The sequence below is a fragment of the Poromitra crassiceps genome (assembly GCF_964638095.1).
Source record: "Poromitra crassiceps genome assembly, chromosome: 28".
NCBI classification, from domain to species: Eukaryota; Metazoa; Chordata; class Actinopteri; order Beryciformes; family Melamphaidae; genus Poromitra; species Poromitra crassiceps.
In genome coordinates this window covers 16,263,729-16,285,763 of record NC_139651.1, presented here as the reverse complement: position 1 = coordinate 16,285,763, position 22,035 = coordinate 16,263,729, and the positions used below count along the sequence as shown (strand labels likewise).

The following is a 22,035-nucleotide window of genomic DNA, read 5'->3' as shown; positions in this document are numbered from 1 at the left end:
ATTGATCTGATGCTCACACACTTCTTAGTGAGCAGGTAAGGGTCAGTGTGCTTCTCCAGGATGCTTCATCAGGAAATATGGATGGATACAGCAGTGGCTGTGTTTTTTGAATCTGCATGGGACGGTCTCTCATTGCTAACCACAATGCCAATTTGATCTGACTGTTGTAACTGCCATTATTACTATGTAAGCATGGAGAAACCTGGGAGATTCTGAAATTGTGAGGCCGTGAGATCTTTAATTAGATGATTGAGAGAGGATCAACATTGAGATGAATCCATCCCAACTCAGTTTAGTTTATAGTTATGGGAATTTGGGGGGGGATTTTGCCGTTCCCGATCCCAGCCAACCATCGTCTAGATTTATAATACAATCCACGCGTGTCCATGATCTGGGCCCAGAGACAGACGGACCTGTGACTATGGGGTGTCAAAATTAATCGTATAATCGATGCATCGCGATGCGGACGTGTGAATCGAATCGAAGACAGATGAATCGTTGAATCGTTTATGTTTAAATTTCTGTTGACATTCAGATTTTAAAGCACTTTCTAGTAAAAAAGGGAGTTGATATTTATCTGACTGCTTGTATTAATTGATGAAAAAGTAGCCATGTGCAGTAATAGTACAGAAAATTGAGGATTTGATACTTGGAGCTGCGATACTTTGAGCTGTATCCAGATGCATCGTGGAATCGAATCGAATCGTTGACAGATGAATCGTAATCGAATCGAATCGTGAGGCCAGTGAAGATTCACAGGCGTACCTGTGACCGGGTCAAGTCCCTGTCCCCGACACACTCATGCTCCCATGCTGGAGGTGCATCGTGTGAATCATACTTTATGATGCCTGTGCTAGATGCCAGCTCACACCTTATCCTGGAGCGGGCCTGCTTCCCATGGACCCCCTGGCCTGGGTGTCAGCCCCGCTCCCAGAGCTTCTCAGGACCAGAGGTGGCTGCCGGAGGTGCAACCTCACACCTCACACCACATATATGGTGCAGCCTCCCTGGTCCTCCTCACTAGCCTCTGCCTGCCTGACCAGAAACACAACTGACAACTCACTGCTCAGGGAAGTCTACTTTTACTGCCACAACTCCTGCTTCTCTCTTCAGCAGCAGCTATGAAGATGTCCTACTGCTCTTCTCTCCAGCTCCAGGGGAACCAGGGCAGCTCTTTCCTGCTTGACTGCGACTCTCTGCTCAGGGAGAAGCCATACGATGGCCTTGCCTACGATGCGGCCTCAGACCCCGGGTACTTGAGCGCCGGCAGCAGCCTGTCTCCCACCTCCACCGTGGACTCCTTCTGTTTCTCCCCCACATCGCTCCAGGCTGCTGGAAGCAACCAGGGCACCGCCTTGGACCATTTCATCTTCAGCAGCCCGGCAGCACCTCAGATCCTGCCCTGCCCCGGACCCTCCACGGCCGGCTCTTCCACCACCAAGAAGAGACCCAGCAGGTCGAGGTACCCGGGTAAGAAGCGTCAGACAGCCAGCGAAAGGGAGAAGCTGAGGATGAGGGACCTGACCAAGGCCATGCATCACCTCAGGAGCTACCTCCCGCCGTCGGTGGCCCCGGCCGGGCAGACCCTGACCAAGATCGAGACGATGCGCCTCACCATCCGCTACATCTCCTACCTGTCGGCCCAGCTGGGGCTCGGCCAGGACGCAGAGGAGCAGAGGAGATTCACCCCGGGCTTCGTGGCCGAGCAGCCCCAAAGCCTCAACCGGATCCTGGGTCAGTCGGCCGCCAGCTACAGTCCAGGGGAACCAGCCAGCTACAGTCCAGGAGAACCAGCCAGCTACAGTCCAGGGGAACCAGCCAGCTACAGTCCAGGGGAACCAGCCTATGACGCCATGGACTCCCTGGAGCAGGCCTTCACGCCCCAGCTGCCCTCTCTGCAGCACTCCTACCAGGTATGTTCATATCAATGGTCTCAATTCAATGACTTTTTTAAACATTTAATAGTGTTATTTCCATCAGAGATGTACCGTAACCCTTAACTTTATAATGGCTTTTTCCATGTACAACTTTTCACTTAATCACAATAATTGTCCATAGATTGTCACATGTGAATACCCAGTGATAAAGCTACCATACCAGTATTTTTTCCCTTTTCTTTTTTTTATTGAATGAACAATGTCAGTAACTCAGCATCTGTTGTCTGTCTGTTGTCAGGTTTCTAGTGGAGTTCGCTTCACCAACCAGCAGTACTGGACACCACAGCAGCAGCTCCAACATGCTGCCTTCTCTGGACAGTGCTGAAGACACTGCTGCTATCAAATGACTCTGTCCACTTTCATTGCAACAATGACCTCTGACGAAGGACAAATCTTCTTTTTTGTTATTTTAAACAAAATATATATTTTTGTATGTTTTTTTTATTGTAAATAATTGTATATTTATTGGGTTTTCACAATGTGAAGAGTACTGAGAATAAAATTCTTTATTTATCATAACAGCTCTTACATTTCTTTGTTTGGTACCCTACTATTCTTACTCTATTTTGAATTCAGACGCATATATTGTAAGTTTTCTACTTCTGTGATTTTTTTTTATATTTTTGTAGATGAGTCAGTGCCTGGCAGCAGACGTAGCTTCTTAGCTCAGACTAAACAGAGAGCACATCCACTCTAAAGTGTTTGAGGAAAGACCCCTGCTGGGCTAACTGGCAGCTGAACTGGGACCACCTTCATTGGCACCTTGTCTCCCTGCCTGAGTAAACACTAGTTAGCGGTTGAAACGCTGCAGGAAACCTCATGATGTCCATTTGGCCTTGGCTTGGACAGCATCTGAATCAGACTGGGCTGACCGTTAGTGGAATCTAGACAACCGATAGTTCCAGTCTAATCTAACACATCACCACAAGTGCCACCCCCATTTGAGAACCACTGCCATAGAGGACTGGGAGGAGGCATGTGACAAAGCGCAATGTCAAACAATTCACTCTGGCCTTAATAAACATAAACATAAACTTGATTGGCACCTCGTCTCCCTGCCTGAGTAAACACTAGTTAGCGGTTGAAACGCTGCAGGGAACCTCATGTCCATTTGGCCTTGGCTTGGACAGCAGCTGAATCAGACTGGGCTGACGTTACTGGAATCTAGAGCAGTGGCTCTCAAATAGAGGTCCGGGGACCCCCAGGGGTCCGTGGCACTTTGCAAGGGGGTCTGCGAAAGGTTTTCAGGAAAATATAAATAAAAACTGTTTTTTTTTGTGTGTGCAAAAGCTTCATAGCTCAACGAAAATATTGTATGCTTTCAATCTAAAATGGTTCATGGATTACATTCTGATCTAATAAACCTATCAATTTAAAAGTCAAGCACGTTACCGTGGAAACAATTAAGCTTAGCCCAAAATCATAAATCAGAATGAGGGGGTCCCCGTTATATTTACTATCTTGTAAAGGGTCCTTGGCTGAAAAACATTTGAGAACCTCTGATCTAGAGAACCGATAGTTCCAGTCTAATCTAACATGACCATATAATACACAAAAGAAGATATTGGTATCAAATAAACTTTATCCATAAAATGCTTTACCGCAAACTTTACAATAAAAAAGAAACACATCCTCCAACTTCATAAACATGACATTCATAAGATTGATATCTCTATAAACATGTGGTTATATTATATTATTTTAACTATAAACATTTGGTTTCAGCTGGAGAAAAAAATGTGTAGTCATAGTGAACATTTGCATGATAGAAAACTACGTTAAAAAAATGTTGAGCAGTGGACAGGACAGGACAGGGCAGTGTTCTTTGGCTCATTAAGAAGCAGCCTCGCCAGTGAACCATGCGAGGACCTGTTCCTGGTTCAAGGCCACCCAGTTCATGTTGGCCTTGGTCCTCTCCAGAACCTGCTCCACAGCCCAGGCAGCCGAGCCAAACCCGCCCTCTGCATGGTCCTCTTTGAACTGCTGCAGCTGGAGCGGATCAGCATGACAATGCATGGGATTTAATACCGTATATGCAGTATTCTCACTCATTGGCTATGGTCAATTCTGATATACGCTAAATGTGATTTACCAGTTTACCAGAATATACTAATATACAAGAGAATATATCAGCATATACTGTAGCAATATATACCATAATAACAGTGTATAGGCTACTAGACTATATCAGTATACACCAGCAGTATATACCAAGATATACTACAGTCTAACAGAATCAACCCATGTCACCAGAATCAAAGGTCGGCATGTGTATTTTTTCCCCCTTTTTGTACACACACATTATCTGGCCGGGCAAAGATGGGAAATGGGCGGGCCTGGCCCGGTCTGGCCCGCCCCCAACGCCGGGCCTGGAGGGGGTGGGCTTGCCCACTGGTTAAATAACAACAACGTTAAATGTGACTTATGGTTGAAGTATATAAGATGCTGGGAAGTGAACCCCGGTCTCCAGTGTCTAAAGCCTTTAAGGCAAATGTGGCCTCCGTCACCCTCAACCTCAACACACTCATTTCCCACCATGCTATCTCAGTAGCATACTGTTGTTATTTACATGACCGTTATAGGACTAGGCTATAACGTCACACATACCCAGGTGGGTGTGCTACACATCGGTGGTGGTTGAGTTGAGTCCTGCCCCCTCCCCTGACATGTGAAGCGCTTTGAGTATCTAGAAAGGCGCTATATAAATGCAATCAGTTATTATTATTATTATTATTATTATTATTATTATTATTATTATTATTATTATTATATCTATTGTTGATAAGCAACATATTTTTGGTTGCAGAGATGTAGCATGCCACCATTTTATCCTGGTGACTGGGTTGTGTTTGTCATTGTTGTCATCCTCATCACATCAACTGTTGCTACCTTAAAAAACAACAAGAGAAGCTGTACCTGTTTGTAGTCAAATTCAGTGTTGAAACGTTTGGTCACTCCATCAATGAGTCTTCCAAAGGAAAATGATCCACCGCCGTAGCTGAAGAAAAGACAAAAATGAGACACCTTGTGAAAAGGACTCTAATTCTCAAATCGTCGCGTTGACACAACGCCACGCTGCCGGGTAACATCTACTGCTTTGATCCAAGCCTCCTCACACATTTCCATGACATGTTTAGCATGAGTGGGAACAGAACCCTCAACCATGGCAGCGTTAGTGGCTTGCTCTGGCTACACAGCACCACCAGCTGGCAGGATTGTGCACTTGCGTCCATCAGGGAAAAAACTCACTCATTGAATATATGGTCCCAGTTGGCCCGGACAAAGTCCCAAGCTAGAGGCTGGCCGATGGCGTTACCGGCGATGTAAATGATGGTGATGGTGGCGTCCTGCTTACGGATCTTCTCTGGATCCAGACAATATTCCAGATACCTGCAAGACACCCACAATGAGCCAATGTGTACTATCATACATTATGTATATATAAGTGATCGTGTGTCAGATTATCTACTGACCGGTTGAGCAGCCAGGGCTGCTTAGCGCAGGCCAGACTGTACATCAGTTTATCAGCCTCTGAAGCGATGGTGGCATTCTTGAACATGGCCCAAGCAAAGTCCCACTCCTCCACCCCTCCTGCTGCGATGGCACTGCAGTACACGGTGGACCTCAGGTTGGCAGGGATGCTGCGTGGACCACAAGAGCACATGTGTTTGGTAAGGATGGAACAAGGTCAGTGGTCAGTGGCTATAGAGAGGCAAAGTGGGACGTCACTTCCTGCTTCAGCACTGTACCAGAGATTTTCATCCGCCATTTATTTTCCCATAGACATTTCGTAAAATACTTATAAAATAGTTTTACTTGTTCAAACCAAATGGGTCAGATATATTTAGAAACAGGAGAGATCGCATAACATTTCACCCAGACCAAAACGTTAAAAAAAATGCGCGTTTGAAGAAAATGAGAATTTTTTCCTATGTTTTTTGTTTTGTTTTGGGTTCTGAGTGAAATGATCTATGGTCTCTCCCGATTCTAAATATATCTGAACCGTTTGGTTTGACCAAGTAAAACTATTTTTATAAGCATTTTACGAAATGTCTATGGGAAAATAAATTGCGGAAGAAAACCTCTGGTACAGTGCTGAAGCAGGAAGTGACGTTCACTTTGCCTCTCTATAAGGAAGGAAGTAGGGAGCTAATAGGGAAAGAATCATCCTGAAACAATGAAAAGGAAACATAACGAAGAAAAGAAATGTGAGTCAGGCCTACAATACTGAACAACAATGATTCTATTCATTTAAAAGTGAGCACAAATATCACTGTACATTGTACAAAACAGTGGACAATATTCACAGTCAGACTTGATCTGCGAACGTACGTGTTGTTAGCGGGGTGGTTCATCCACGCTCTGAACCAGCCGGTAGTCAGCTCCTTGCAGCCTTCCACGTCCGTGCTGCAGGCCAGGGAGATGGCGTTCACCTGGTTGTACCTGGACAGCAACACAGAAGATGATCGGAGCTTCAGGGTGGCCTACAGTTAAAAAGGCTACACTTTTGTTTTGGGTCACATTGGTATCAGATGAGAATTTGATAACGGGATCTCCAAAATCACTTTGAAATGACAAGGCACAATAAAATCAAGGCTGCAGATGGCAGATATGAATTCAAAGCAACACAAATGAATGAAGCAGGCAGGGAATAAACAGGCAAACATAAAGTTCCTTACTGGTCAGTGTGTCCGTCAGGGATCTTGGTCCAGTCGTCAGTGATGTTTTTGAAGTGGTTAAAAAGAGGAGTGACCTGTTTCTTTATATAAGCCTGGAGGACGATAACACCACATGAGTACTGAACTGAATAAGATTTAGAAAAAATCTTTACAAAATGGAAATAACGTGCATATCCTAAAATATATTATTGGACATACACAGGGGATATTTATCACAGAATTTGTTTTTATAGATGCAAAAAATAATAATACGTTGGAATCAGAATGACTTTATTTTGCCCATCTTATAATACAGTACATGTTGAAGATCATTCACAAACCTGCATGGGTCCATAGACTTCACTGCGATCAAACATGAGGAAGAAGTAGTCCAGATTGCGTGTGGCCGTCTTCCAAGGCATGTACTCCAGTTCTTTGATGAGGAACTTGGTGGTCCTCAGAGCCAAGGTCGTGTTCACCACCCTCGCCCTGAATAGGTCACATGAAATTACTTGACACCCATCTTTCAAAATGTGACATTAATACATTTATACTTATATATATATATATATATATATATATATATATATATATATATATATATATATATATATATATATACACTGGTATATAAAAAGATCTGACCTTGCAAGGTTAAAAGCGTCATCAATGAGTTGGGCTCGGTTGATCACTGGGATATCCTGAAAAGAATGAACATGAAATTGAGTTTGGACATTTGAATATTCATTTACAAGCACATAGAAAGTAGTCCCGCTTGCCAGACAATCTCCCTTTCACACTGTATCAGCGCAGGAGAGAGTCTGGCTGCTCTTACTCTCACTCTGGTATAGTGGGGAAAAAGGCTCTGTTATCTTTACAACCATCCACTGAAAGTACCAAGCAGGTCTGCTTTATTGCACAATCCAAATCTTCGTCAAAACTTGTCATTTTCAGCGTGTAGCTCGTTAGCTAAGCTAGCGTTGTTGTTGTTTCACAGCGGTAGAGGCATTTGAGAGCGACACGCAGGGAGCGGAGAGGGATTTCTCTTTGCGCCGACTGAAATGGTCGGCACCAATGGCAGAGCTTCTCCCCGCAGCCTGCTTCCAGTGAGTCAGACTAGGCAGAGCTTATCCCCGCAGCCTGCTCTCAGTGAGTCAGACTACGCAGAGCTTATCCCTGCAGCTTGCTTCCAGTGAGTCAGACTAGGCAGAGCTTATCCCCGCAGCCTGCTCTCAGTGAGTCAGACTACGCAGAGCTTATCCCCGCAGCCTGCTTCCAGTGAGTCAGACTAGGCAGAGCTTATCCCCGCAGCCTGCTTCCAGTGAGTCAGACTAGGCAGAGCTTATCCCCGCAGCCTGCTTCCAGTGAGTCAGACTAGGCAGAGCTTATCCCCGCAGCCTGCTCTCAGTGAGTCAGACTACGCAGAGCTTATCCCCGCAGCCTGCTTCCAGTGAGTCAGACTAGGCAGAGCTTATCCCCGCAGCCTGCTTCCAGTGAGTCAGACTAGGCAGAGCCTATCCCCGCAGCCTGCTTCCAGTGAGTCAGACTAGGCAGAGCTTATCCCCGCAGCCTGCTCTCAGTGAGTCAGACTACGCAGAGCTTATCCCCGCAGCCTGCTTCCAGTGAGTCAGACTAGGCAGAGCTTATCCCCGCAGCCTGCTTCCAGTGAGTCAGACTAGGCAGAGCCTATCCCCGCAGCCTGCTTCCAGTGAGTCAGACTAGGCAGAGCCTATCCCCGCAGCCTGCTTCCAGTGAGTCAGACTAGGTAGAAAGTATTGCAGTGTTGTGTACCTGGTGGCTGGAGGAGGCCAGCTTGATGAGGAGACGATCCCAGTTTTCAGAGTCATAGTTGACTCTGTAGAAGCCAGCTGTATTTATGTTGGCCAATAGCCACTCTCCGGTGCCGATTGTCATGTTTGTGTTTGTATCTGTTTGGATAGGGATTAAGGGGAAAAAATATATTTTTATACAATGTCCATCATCCTTAAGCTGCTCTGAGAGTGCGCCTAAATGAAATCCTACCTTCTTTCTTAAGGAGCCAGTACTGCCTCACAAATCCTGGTGGCTTCATCCATGTAATAGGGACAAACCACTCATAACTAGAAACACATCCACGCATCCATCCATATGCACATACAGACACATAGAGCATAGAGAGAGGTCAGTGTAGGGTTCAGTCAAAGATGATGGGATTTCACGCAAGACACCCCAACTTCTACTCAACAGCTACGCTGTTTCAACCAGAGTCTCATGTGGTCAGACCCACTGTTACCATTAAGTAAGCTTCCAGCAAGGATAGATATAGGTGGATTCCTACTTGAACTGAGAGTTCCATTTCACGACAGAGTCTGGGTCCAGCAGGAAGTGTTCTTGGGTGATGTGTCCTGTCTGGGTGTCGATGGTGACCACGGGGAAACCCATCTGGAGGATCCAGCGGTTCATGATGTCCTCCACAGTGTGGGGCAGGCCCAGGCTGGGCGTCTCAGCATCCACCGCCTGGGGAAGAGGACGGTTAAAATCATCCTAATGTGATAGTTAATTCAATGTCCCTGTCACGGGGATGCCCTATATTAAAATACTGTGAAGTGTTACTGTGTTTGAGGTTGGTGTTGGAGATTGTATTCATTGTAGTCTGTCTCACTGCAGCGTTGCAGCCATGCTGGAAGGCATACTGGCATTGGGGCCAATTAACAGGCAAGCATCCTTGTGGGCCTTTTCACTCTGCCTTGATCCAGCCAGGACTAGAGACTAGATCCTAGAGACTTTTCACTCTGCCTTGATCCAGCCAGGACTAGAGACTAGATACTAGAGACTTTTCACTCTGCCTTGATCCAGCCAGGACTAGAGACTAGAGACTAGAGACTTTTCACTCTGCCTCGATCCAGCCAGGACTAGAGACTAGAGACTTTTCACTCTGCCTTGATCCAGGCAGGACTAAAGACTAGAGACTTTTCACTCTGCCTTGATCCAGCCAGGACTAGAAACTAGAGACTTTTCACTCTGCCATGATCCAGCCAGGACTAGAGACTAGAGACTTTTCACTCTGCCTTGATCCAGCCAGGACTAGAGACTAGAGACTTTTCACTCTGCCTTGATCCAGCCAGGACTAGAAACTAGAGACTTTTCACTCTGCCTTGATCCAGCCATGCAGGACTACAGACAGGACCGCTGGCCTCGCCCAAGTGTGCATGCATTATTAGCCTAGGCTAAAGGCCCAATTATGCTCAACATTATATACGGATATGGACGAAGCTTTCTGTCTGTACTCTGTGTTCATTTCGTGGGTAATTCTGAAAGCTTACAGATACGGATGAAACAGAGTAGTACCACACACACAGTCACACATTTGACTCTCTATTGCCCACTAGTGTCTTTTGTTTTTAACCCCTTTTTTGAGTATTTTTCCCATTTTGTATTTTTGTTGCAAGTAAAAAACCACCTGGCCTGTGTGGACGGCCCCTTTGCAGTGCTCACTGTGAAGTAAAAAACCACCTGGCCTGTGTGGACGGCCCCTTTGCAGTGCTCACTGTGAAGTAAAAAACCACCTGGCCTGTGTGGACGGCCCCTTTGCAGTGCTCACTGTGAAGTAAAAAACCACCTGGCCTGTGTGGACGGCCCCTTTGCAGTGCTCACTGTGAAGTAAAAAACCACCTGGCCTGTGTGGACGGCCCCTTTGCAGTGCTCACTGTGAAGTAAAAAACCACCTGGCCTGTGTGGACGGCCCCTTTGCAGTGCCCACTGTGAAGTAAAAAACCACCTGGCCTGTGTGGACAGCCCCTTTGCAGTGCTCACTGTGAAGTAAAAAACCACCTGGCCTGTGTGGACAGCCCCTTTGCAGTGCTCACTGTGAAGTAAAAAAACACCTGGCCTGTGTGGACAGCCCCTTTGCAGTGCTCACTGTGAAGTAAAAAACCACCTGGCCTGTGTGGACGGCCCCTTTGCAGTGCTCACTGTGAAGTAAAAAACCACCTGGCCTGTGTGGACGGCCCCTTTGCAGTGCTCACTGTGAAGTAAAAAACCACCTGGCCTGTGTGGACGGCCCCTTTGCAGTGCTCACTGTGAAGTAAAAAACCACCTGGCCTGTGTGGACGGCCCCTTTGCAGTGCTCACTGTGAAGTAAAAAACCACCTGGCCTGTGTGGACGGCCCCTTTGCAGTGCTCACTGTGAAGTGTTCATGCTGAGAGATTGATTTGAGTTTGAGTTTTGCGTTTGAGTTTTGTTGGACAGAGTAAAAAATGGTGGCATTTCTTTTTAAATAAGCTATTGTGTGGCAATGAGGCAGTGGTGCTGCTGACAGTTGAATCCAATTGAATAAGTTAATAAAGTGATTCTGATTCAGTTTGGTGTGTTAAATGTATTTATTCTGATTTAGTTTGGTGTGTTAAATGTCATGTAAAGTCCGGTGGCATCTTACCATTTGTAGGTGCTTCCAAAGGTCTGTATAGTCCGTGCTGTTATACTGGAACTGCTCTAAGTACGTCTGCAGACAGAGGAAACAACACTTGTTACACTCTGGTGCAAACAGAAAAACATGAGCCTAAATGTGCTGAATTAGCCTATCAAGAGTTCCATGTGTTTTATGATGTACTGTCTGTACTCACACTGAGACCTTTTTGAAAGACGAACTCTGTGATGAACTCTGACAGCATCCTGAGGACCGCAGCTCCCTGGAATGACAAGTAGTCAAACATTAGCCTGCAAGTAGCCAAACATTAGCCTGCAAGTAGCCAAACGTTAGCCTGCACATAGCCATTAACATTAGCCTGCAAGTAGCCAAACATTAGCCTGCAAGTAGCCAAACATTAGCCTGCACATAGCCATTAACATTAGCCTGCAAGTAGCCAAACATTAGCCTGCAAGTAGCCAAACATTAGCCTGCAAATAGCCATTAACATTAGCCTGCAAGTAGCCAAACATTAGCCTGCAAGTAGCCAAACATTAGCCTGCAAGTAGCCAAACATTAGCCTGCACATAGCCATTAACATTAGCCTGCAAGTAGCCAAACATTAGCCTGCAAGTAGCCAAACATTAGCCTGCAAGTAGCCAAACATTAGCCTGCAAGTAGCCAAACATTAGCCTGCAAGTAGCCATATTAGCCTGCAAGTAGCCAAACATTAGCCTGCCAGTAGGCATTAACATTAGCCTGCAAGTAGCCATCTGCCATCTGCTCATGCTGAGGAGTGATTTAGTAGTCATTTCATTCTGTGGTAGACCTGATGGGGGTTCCCCAGCAAAAAATGAAAAAATAGCATAATTTCACTCTTATTTCATTACGGACAGTGAGAGAATGAGAGAGGACCCTGGAGTCTTCTCATGATTTGTTCTGATAAAACAGGTGTATTACTGAGTACAAATCTTACAGACAATAAAGGCCATCTGTTTGTATAGCATTAACCCATTGATACCTGATGCAGCATTTGTGTGTATATCCCACATTAAATGTGGGATATACACACAAATTTTGTGTGTGTATCCCTTTAAGACCGCTCTTAAAGGGATACACACACAAATGCTGCATCAGGTATCAATGGGTTAAAGTGTTACCTGCCACAATTCTACTGTACCTTGCTGTAAGTGATGGGGTCAAAGAGTTGACTGATTTGCTCTGGCTTCTGGATGTCCCCCTCTTTGATGGACAGCGGGTGGGAGGAGGCCATGGCGTCCAGAGCCATCACACCCTGCACCTCGTTCAGAACCATCAGGTCTTTCTGGAGGGACACACAAAAATGTTGCTTTACATTTTAGCCATTTTTTTTTAAGCATGCACGTCCTCACACTGAAACAACAGAATATGTATATTCCCAAAAAACGCCATATATGTTGCGAATCGACACCGGCGACTTCCTGGTTACTTCCCCAAGCGGTTAAGATTAGGCAACTAATACAACTTGGTTAGGCAACTACCATAAGACTTCAAATAGTAAGCCACGCTGCAGCCATAGTTTCAGCTTCTATTTTTCAACCGAGCTGCCAGGCATGAAGTCAATGCAAGTTGTGAGCAGGGGGGGGGGAGGGCAGCGGTGAGTGAGGCGCTGAGGAGAAGAGAGTGCTTCTGGTGTGAGCGGTTTAGCGTGACACTCTATGCTTCTGCATAGCGCCTGGTGCGAACCAATGGGTCAGCGTGGCTTCGGCGTATGGTTGTGAACGAGGGATCAAACTTACTATATTCCAGCCTGGTTCAGCAGAGTTGGCTCCAAGATAAGAGACGTAGGAGGCAAAGCCCTCATTCAGCCACAAGTCGTTCCACCACCTCATGGTCACCAGGTTTCCAAACCACTGGGGGCATATTATACATAATCATATATATACTGTATATAGCAGGGCTGGCGAGCCCGTATAGTATATGTGTGTATGTATATGTATATAGTATACATACATATATACTGTATATCTATATCTATATATCTATATATATCTATATCTATATCTATATCTATATCTATATCTATATATATATATATATATATATATATATATATATACGGTATATATTGAAGAGTTCATTTGCAAAAACAGGTAAACGCCATTCTTAAAATGAACAAACAACATCTGTTTGATACTCCCTGGAGTGCACATAGAAAACATTATTGAGGTAATTTATGTGAAAATTATCAGATGAATATGTTTTAGTTATGATTGATAATAAAAATGTCCCAAAAATAAATAAATTACAGTATAAATACATCAATATATAAAATAAAACGATAAAAAATCCAAACGGAGATAACTGTTTTATATACTGTATATATATAGACATTAATATGCAAGAGTTTTATGGAATGCATGGTCCTTAGTGCCATAGTACCATATGGGCGAGCTCATGGGAGATGACTGTTAACACCCACTCCTTGTCTCCATTGGACGACACGGCAGGATTATATAACAGGGCGGTTTCCCTGTAGGTGATCAGGCCCCAGTTCTCCATGGCTCCGGCGCTGAAGTCAGGAAGAGCTATCTGGTCTAGAGACATTAGAGAGGTCACTACAGGCACCTTAAAGGAACACTCTGCCCATTTTCAACCAGCTTTGTATCATTAGAACATCAGTAGTATATCAGAAAACTGTAAACTGTTTTGAAGTCTGTCATTTAATTTGACAGGTATTGAGTGTTAAAAGTGTGGACCAGTGACATCACTGGTCCACACTAACTCAAATTAATAACTCATTAACTCAAATCAACTCTCAATAACTGTCAAACTAGATGAATGATGAATAGTTTGACAGTTATTGAGAGTTGATTTGAGTAACTGTCAAATTAAATGACAGACTTCAAAACCGTTTACAGTTTTCTGATATACTACTGATGTTGTAATGTTACAAAGCTGGTTGAAAATGGGCGGAGTGTTCCTTTAAGACCAGCAAAAAAGAGGGTACATACATCATGATATATGAATGAATGAATGAATGAATGAATGAATGAATGAATGAATGAATGAATGAATGAATGAATGAATGAATGAAAGCTTTATTTCGGACAAATAATAATAAATAATAAAATAATGTATATACAATAGCACGAAATACCAAGGAAGAAAACAGAATAGTTAATCATAATACAATGCCAGTGACAAAAGTCCAAAAAGGAGTAGGCTGAAGTACAATGTACTTATATAGTCCTACCCCCAAGTCCATAATTCATTCATATAGATATTCATGTATATGTATATGGCATGTATTTAAATCACAAGGATTTATGTCAACTTTTAAACTGAGTTTAGTTTAGGTATTTTATTTTATTTTATGCTATGTGTGTTCTGTGAGCGAGCTACTGTAACTTGTCCCAATTTCCCCCCGGGGATCATTAAAGTCTTTCTGATTCTGATTCTGATTCTGAGGTTGGTGTGTTGTTGTATTGAGTGTGTTAGCGTTGGTCAGTTTTTATTTAATAGCTCAAATTGTTCATCTATATCATGTTGTATTAATTTTTATTGTAGTTCATTGTAACAAAATTGTGCTAATCCATTTTTGCCAGTCTACGCATATTTGCATCCCTCTTTGCTGTCAATGTCAGTGTAAAGCCAGTCCCTCCCTGCTGCAGAGGGCGCTGTGTGTGCTTCCTACCTGACTTGCTGAGGGGGTAAGGGGACGAGTAGTAATGCTCAAAGAAGCGCAGTATGGGCGGAGTCTTCTCCAGGGCGTAGTCTCCCTGGCCCTCCTCTATGGCCTTCCTGCGAGCCCAGATTCTGATCTGGACACAGAACCAGAGGGGACAGATAGGGTGGCTGTAGACCACAAACATGAACTGAGTCCAGTAGAGGGCAGCATAGTCACACTGACTGACAACCCCCTTCGCCCCCTTGTCAGACCTTTTGTTTGATTGTTATGGTGCCCAAGGAGGAGAGCAGTTGATTTCAAACTAGGCAACAGAAGATGGGGTAAACGACAGTCCATACGTAAATGTAAGAAAAAAGATAACTTAGTAAGGCATGAAAAATGTTAACTAGACTAGACAGACTATAACTCCACAATGACACCGGTATTTTCCTATAAAGCTATTTTACTCAAATTTATCATTTTCAAGAGTTGGCATAATTCCAATATTGCCCTAATTTGCCCTGCTGTGGAGAAGACAATACCACGAAGAACACTGACAGTAGGATGTAATAGTCTATGGATGTAATGAATGATTACCAAAACTTCTGCCCCTGACGGTGTGCTGATGTGTGCAAAATCACAGACAACGAAAGCCAGCAGGTAGGTGGACATAAGCTGTGTGTATTCAAAGCTTGTCTGAATGAGACTCTGGCCTTCCATGGTGATGTTGACAGGCTCTGTGTGGGGACAAAGACAAAGCAGCAGGGTTATTATATATAGGGCATAGGCTATAGATGACACAATCAGTAATGGGTTGTGTGCCTACAGATGTTACCGCATTTGGTCTGTCTTGTAAATCCATGCAGGCTCGTTACCTAGAGCAATTGTTTTTGACCACCAAATTCCAATCAGTTCATTTTTGAGACCAATTTGTGCCAAATTTGAAGAAATTCTCTGAAGGCATTCCTTAGATATTGCGTTAACGAGCATGGAAGGAAGTGACCTTGAACTTTGGCCTTTGACCACCAAAATCGAATCAGTTTATTTTTTGACTCCAAGGCCTTCAAGACGTTCCTGAGATATCGACGGACGGACAACCCGAACACATAAGGCATAAAAATATAGAAATCGTTTTCTTATCTGAAAAGCATTGTATGTATGTCTGCATCTGCCAGTGGGCCAGTGAGGCATGATGTTGTCTGAAATTAGGTGGAAACTAGAAATAACCACCTTGCAGTTGTATGCCTCCGTCAACAAGTCAAGTTGCAGTTGACATACAATTTCACAATTTATTAGAAGGATAGACCCCTTGAGATGAACCATCTCATTTTCGAAACATGTCTGTCAAGACTCATAAAACTGAAGTGAAGACTTTGAAGGAATTTACTAAAAGGTATGTATTTTATTTTAAAAATGTTTGCTAAATGGAAGTTATCACTATATTGACATGTATGATTCCAGTGAATAATTTCCAGTGAAAAACACGCTGTCTTCACTTTGAGACTATTTTCCCATACAGTAGGAATACAGAGGACTCATAGAGTGCGTTTACATGCAAACAATAAAAGGATAATTAAGCAATATAGCATGAGAGCAAGTGTGTTGTGGCGAATATATCCCGCTGATAAGCTGTTATCCCACGAGGCCGCAGGCTCGAGTGCTATATTGCTTTTATAAAACGGTTTCCAAGTATAATAATATAATAATAATAATACTATAAGTCCGACTGGCATGGTATTCTGATAGAGTCAGTTGAAACACTACTGTAAGGCGGGACCGCAAGAACGTGCGGGTGATTTGATTGGATCGTTCTGGAGACTGAAGTTGACATTGGCCAATCCTGGCGCTTGCTGAGAAGCTGAGAGCTTTCTGGAAAGCCGACAGGCAGCTCGAGCGCAGCGCTGCATTCTCAGCGCTTGCTGAGAAGCTGAGTGCTTTCTGCAAAGCCCGACACCAACGGGGGTTAAATGCGGGGTTAAATGCGGGGTTAACAGCCTTTTTTTTGCAAAGAAGACATTAGCCCGCATTTATTCTTGTACAAAACATAATTTTCTGCGAAGTATTAGTAAAGTTATAAGCGAAGATCGATTCACAAGGATCTGACAGCTGTCTCCGCCATTTGTTTTTTTTGAGGTAACCAAAGGCTTTTAGTAAGAGAGTTGCCATGGCAACCAATAACCCATGGCCATGGGTTATTGGACTCGGTTACTGGATTTATACAATGGCTGTGAACCAATCAGATTGCTTGATTTGAGAGAGCCGTTTTATAACTGAGAATAATCTGGTAACTGGCAATAATCTGATTTCCACGTTTACATGCACTTGAATAAACCTGATGATTCAGCAGAAACCTAGGTGCGTTTATCAGTTTTCTCATAAACTGATAACGACCTTTATCCGGTAAAGGATGACGTTTACATGACACTTGAATAATCAGGTAACTCCAGAAATCTGCTAATAAACTGTTTATTGTCTGCATGTAAACGCACTCATAGAGAGCTTTGTCACACGCTGCGACAATCACCTCAAGCTCAGCAAAACCAATGAGCTTGTGGTGGACTACCAGAGGAATAGGAGGCCGCATTCATGAGAATGGGATGGGCATGAGGCCACCGTAACCTTGACCTTTGACCACCAAAATCAAATAAATTCAAGTGGACATTTGTGCCAAATTTGAAGACATTTCCTCAAGGCGTTCCTGATATACCCCCCGTTAACGAGCATGAACAGGCAGTTGTGAGGTCACAGTTCACCTTGAACTTGGACCTTTGACCACCAAAATCGAGTCAGTTCATCCTTGAGTCCAATTGGACGTTTGAGCCAAATTTGAAGAATTCCCCCAAGGTGCGCTCCTGAGATATCGTGTTACCAAGCACGGACGGACAGACTTATGACATCCCCAACACATAATGCCCCCGGCCACAGCTGTTGCCGGAATATATATATATATATATATATATATATATATATATATATATTTCAGGGGCGTAGGCAGAAATTCAATTATGGGTGGGCCTGGATAAAATTGGGTGGGCCTGGATAAAATTGGGGGGGCAATTGCATGACGAAATTTTGCGCGCAAAACACGCAAAATTCCTAGATGTCATGAAGTTGTCATGCATTAGACTCTGGAGATGATGTGCCCTGCGTTTTTAAGCTACAAAACCATTGGCTAGCAAGGCAGCAGCAAGTTTACCTCTAGAAAACAACCAATTAAAAGAAATATATATATATAGATACGCCCCATATATATATATATATATATATATATATATATATATATATATATATATATATATATATATATATATATATATATATATATATAGGAAGATATTGGCATAAGAATAATCCAATATTGTGCATCCCTACAGGAAGCCATATCTCATTATTCAGCAAGGAAAATGTTAATTTGCAAGTGAGCTGCGGGGGGAGAAGCACAGAGTGGAGCTGCGGGGGCAGAAGCACAGACAGAGAGGGGAACTTGCCGTTGTTCATGGCGTTGGACAGAGCCACAGTGCCATGCGGGTGGAGCAGCGTGATGAGGAAGACGGCCTTCATAGCGGGCTCGTCGAAGCAGGGGAACGCCTTCCTCGCGTCAGTCGGCTGCATCTGAGTGGTCGCCACGACTCTGACGAGAGCAAACACCAACGGTTAGGTCACTCAACACGTCTCTCAGGTGTTAGCATGTGAGTGTGTTTTCTTATCTAGCTGTGCTTTACATGAAGAATACTGTACTACAAAATGAAACATCCTTAATTTGAATAGATTAAGATCAGTGTTGGGCAAGTTAATTCCAAAATGTAATATACTACATATTACTAGTTGCTTTCATTTGAAAGTAATACGTTACTTTATAATATTACTGTCTGTGTAGAGTAACTCGTTACTTATTACACTACTTTTGCATTACTTTCACCAAAACAACAGCAGCAGCAGAATGACATCCTGGAACCATCCCGAAAAATGATTTCAACCACCTTGAAGTCAGTGTAAACAATCCAAAATTCTAAATGTTATTCTTTTCCTTTGTTATTGTCATCTATAGTGGTTATTTGCATAAAAACACACAGTTTGATTAGGAAGCGATTGTATCTTTTTTAAATATGTGCTTTGATTAAAAAAAAAAAAAGTAACTCAATTTGTAACTTGAGTTACTTGACAAAGTAACTGGTATAATATTACTGAAATCCTATAAGTAATAAGTTATATTACTGAGTTACTGCTAAAAGTAATATATTACATGTAATATGTTACTTTTGTAATGAGTTACCCCCAACACTGGTTAGGACTCAACACATGTCTCAGGTGTTAGCATGTGACTGTGTTTTCTTATCTAGTTGTGCTTACATGAAGAATATACTGTACTACAAAATGAAACATCCTAGATAGATAGAATAGATTAAGATAGACTTCAGTAATAAAATACACATTGAAGGAGAACTCCTTTACTGCACTGTTCTATCAGTCTATGATGTTCAGGGCATTCCAGGAGTTAGTGATTGTTTAGTTTACTTGCGCAATTGGCCTGACATTTCCTTCAACCTGCCTTATCTACAGATAGTGTCTCTCCACTTGCTCTTTGATGTTTGATTGTTTGATTGTTGATTGTTTTACTCGTTTGTTTCATATAGTTTAACACATTTTTCTCCGACCCAACTTCATCGTAGCTGCTGGAAATATCTTCACCTGACGTTATGTCATCTATGTTTGGTCAGTTATCTCCACAGGAATAAGAAAAATACACCAAACTGAGAATGGATCCAGGAATGCAAGTTCTACATCACTATTTTACAGATTCAAGGACGGATTCCTTATAGAGCTGAACAGTCACGTGACATGTCTTGCCCCGGAAGAGCAAGAGCAAAAGATTTTCAAGCAAGAAAATCTAATTTTCTATTTTCTTGGTTCCAGCCTTAAAACTCGTTATATAAGGATTTTTCACAATGTCTATGGATAAATTAATGGGGAACTCTCTTCCAGGGCAAGAAATGTCACATGACTGTTCAGCTCTATATAATATAGAAGATTACCATTAACTAAAGGCCTATGCCTTAAGACTGCTTTTGAAATGAGATATACATATCCCATATGTATATCTCATTTTGTATATTATGGAACTCTTCCTTTTTGCTTCAGATTTGACCTCTTTCTGTGTTCTTCATGCTCAGATTGTTTGCTTGAAAACGACAAACAACTAAATGAGTTGTTAGGGATTCCACAGCGCTTTCTTCAGTCTCCAATTGATTCATCACAAAGTGAATTTTTGGTTTGAACCCTGGGATGGTCCCATATCTGCAAAACTACTATCTCTATTTCTACAATGTGAGGCGCGGTGGATCTACTCTCTCAACACTGTCAGCCCTCACGGACTTAATGAGGAGCTGGACCTAACATTTTTCTTATAGCGTATCATTTCCCCTGTTGCTCTCTCCCCCCCCCCCCCTCTCCCACAGGACGTCATGGACTTTGCTTATAGGCTATGTCGTTTTTCCCTATAGCCTATATAGGCCATCTTGACTGTTTGCATATAGCCTTCTCTGCAATAATGTATATATCCTCATCTGTTGCTTATACCCTCATTTTGCGTATTCAGGTTGTTACTATATTGGAGTGTATGTTGCTTTATGATGGCCCAACCTACAGTATGATGTCATAGTACTGCCCACCTCACGTCATTGCCTCTGAACTGTGCCACGTATGTCTTTTATACTCAGGTGCGGTGGCCGACGCCCAGCTATTCCAGCCTGATGAAGACCCTGTGTGGTTGAAACGCGCGTAGCGTTTTGTTTGCCCGTGTACCCTATTGAAGATATATTCTGTTTGTAACACTGCTGTGTACACGAATATATTACTTCGGGATTAAATACTATTCTTGAAAAGTTCAAGGAGCTCCCTTCTTATTTTTGTTTTTGTAAACTACTATCTCTAACATCACTACTATACAACTAGTACTCAGTGTTTACAGCTTCAGTGTGAAATAACGAATCCTAGTAGAAGATAACTATCCTCACATCGACTGTGTGTGCTGGGCTAGATGCAGTACATGATTAAAAAGGTAGAGCCCGCACACCGAGGAGGTATAGTTAGACGTCTTTATTTTTGTGCAACGTTTCGATCCGAGACGGATCTTTGTCTTCGTCATTGACCAATGACCAGACGAAGATTCATCTAGGATCAAAACGTTGTCACACAAATAAAGAAGTCTAACTATTCTTCTGTGCCGGGGACTCTACCTCAAATAATAATCAATTAATCAAATAACTAATCCTAACCATGACCTGGCTTCCCCTTAACCTTGACCCAAATAAACCAAGCTAAAAAAAAAGTACCTAAACTTGGATAGACAGACGTACAAAGTATAATCAAATTAGAACAAGATACTTTTTCACTCCGTCCTCCATGTATTCGCTCCTGTAGAATCCTCCCAGGTCGTCGGCCAGCTCTCCGACAAACTCTGTGAGGAGCTCGTACAGCCGGCCGGCCTGCAGCTTGCCGCTGAGCTGCACCACCAGGTACTGGGTGGGAACCTGGAGCCAGGTCCTCCGTATGCCCGGCGCGCTCACTCCCCCACTCACGCCGCTCAGCCTGGCGTGGTGTCCCTGGAAGGTGGTGAGGTTCAGCTTGTTGGAGTGGATGAGGATGAGGTCGGTTTCCTTCTGGCACCTGAAGACCACGGCCGAGCGTCCGCTGAAGACGTACAGGCCTGTGGCGTCGTCGGGCTCCATCCTGGGCCACAGGGTCACGTTGTAGAAGATGGGGGAGAGGGAGTCGGGGAGCCTGTAGCGCTCCCAGGGCTCCTTGGGGGTGGATGGGGTGGTGGGGGGGGAGGCCGTGCTGGTCACCTGGTTCTTCGACCTCTCCTGAGAGTACACAACAGACAGGGCTATGATGGTGGCCACGGAGGCCACGGCGCCAACCGCCACAACCGCTGCCACCACTTTGCTGATGTAGAAGCCTTTCGCCATGTTGCCACCAGAGCAAGAAGACATGCAGACAGACAGACAGGCTATTTATGCCCTGTCGTATAGAGAGATACAGCTCAAGGGGCGTGTTATCCCTCGGGGGGGCGGGGGGAAATGGCCGAAGGTCCAAAACAACGGGTTGTAAAAACCTCTTGTGATAAGAGAACCAGATCTGTGAACTTACTTTTATTATGGCTCCTCTGAATGAAGGGCCTTTTCAGAAGTTAGCTCGTCTCGTGTCTGTTTACTAAATACATTATGCAGATTCGGCCATGCTATAGGGAAATCAGAATTACAATTAAATTAAATTAAATTAAATTAAAAATGTCGTTTGTTGGCATGAAATACTGGAGTACATGTTGCCAAAGCAAAGGTATACATTGTAGTGAAGAGAATATGCCCACAGACTCTTCACTTCCTCTCCAAGTATAACTGCTAGTT

At 43.6% G+C, this 22,035-nt stretch overlaps 1 protein-coding gene across 1 annotated transcript; it reads right to left on the bottom strand.

Moving 5' to 3' along the window:
* Positions 1-3,770: 3,770 nt before the first annotated feature.
* Positions 3,771-21,597, bottom strand: LOC310799583 (aminopeptidase Ey-like; the record flags this gene model as incomplete). The annotated part of the gene is made up of 20 exons (XM_083662172.1): positions 3,771-3,926; positions 4,854-4,935; positions 5,187-5,327; positions 5,411-5,578; positions 6,270-6,380; positions 6,617-6,708; positions 6,937-7,084; positions 7,241-7,296; positions 8,387-8,523; positions 8,618-8,694; positions 8,913-9,091; positions 11,011-11,076; positions 11,198-11,263; positions 12,161-12,304; positions 12,759-12,872; positions 13,402-13,556; positions 14,657-14,783; positions 15,227-15,366; positions 18,118-18,260; positions 21,014-21,597. The coding sequence occupies 20 exons, from the start codon at positions 21,595-21,597 to the stop codon at positions 3,771-3,773; spliced, it is 2,886 nt and encodes a 961-aa protein (XP_083518298.1).
* Positions 21,598-22,035: the final 438 nt, after the last annotated feature.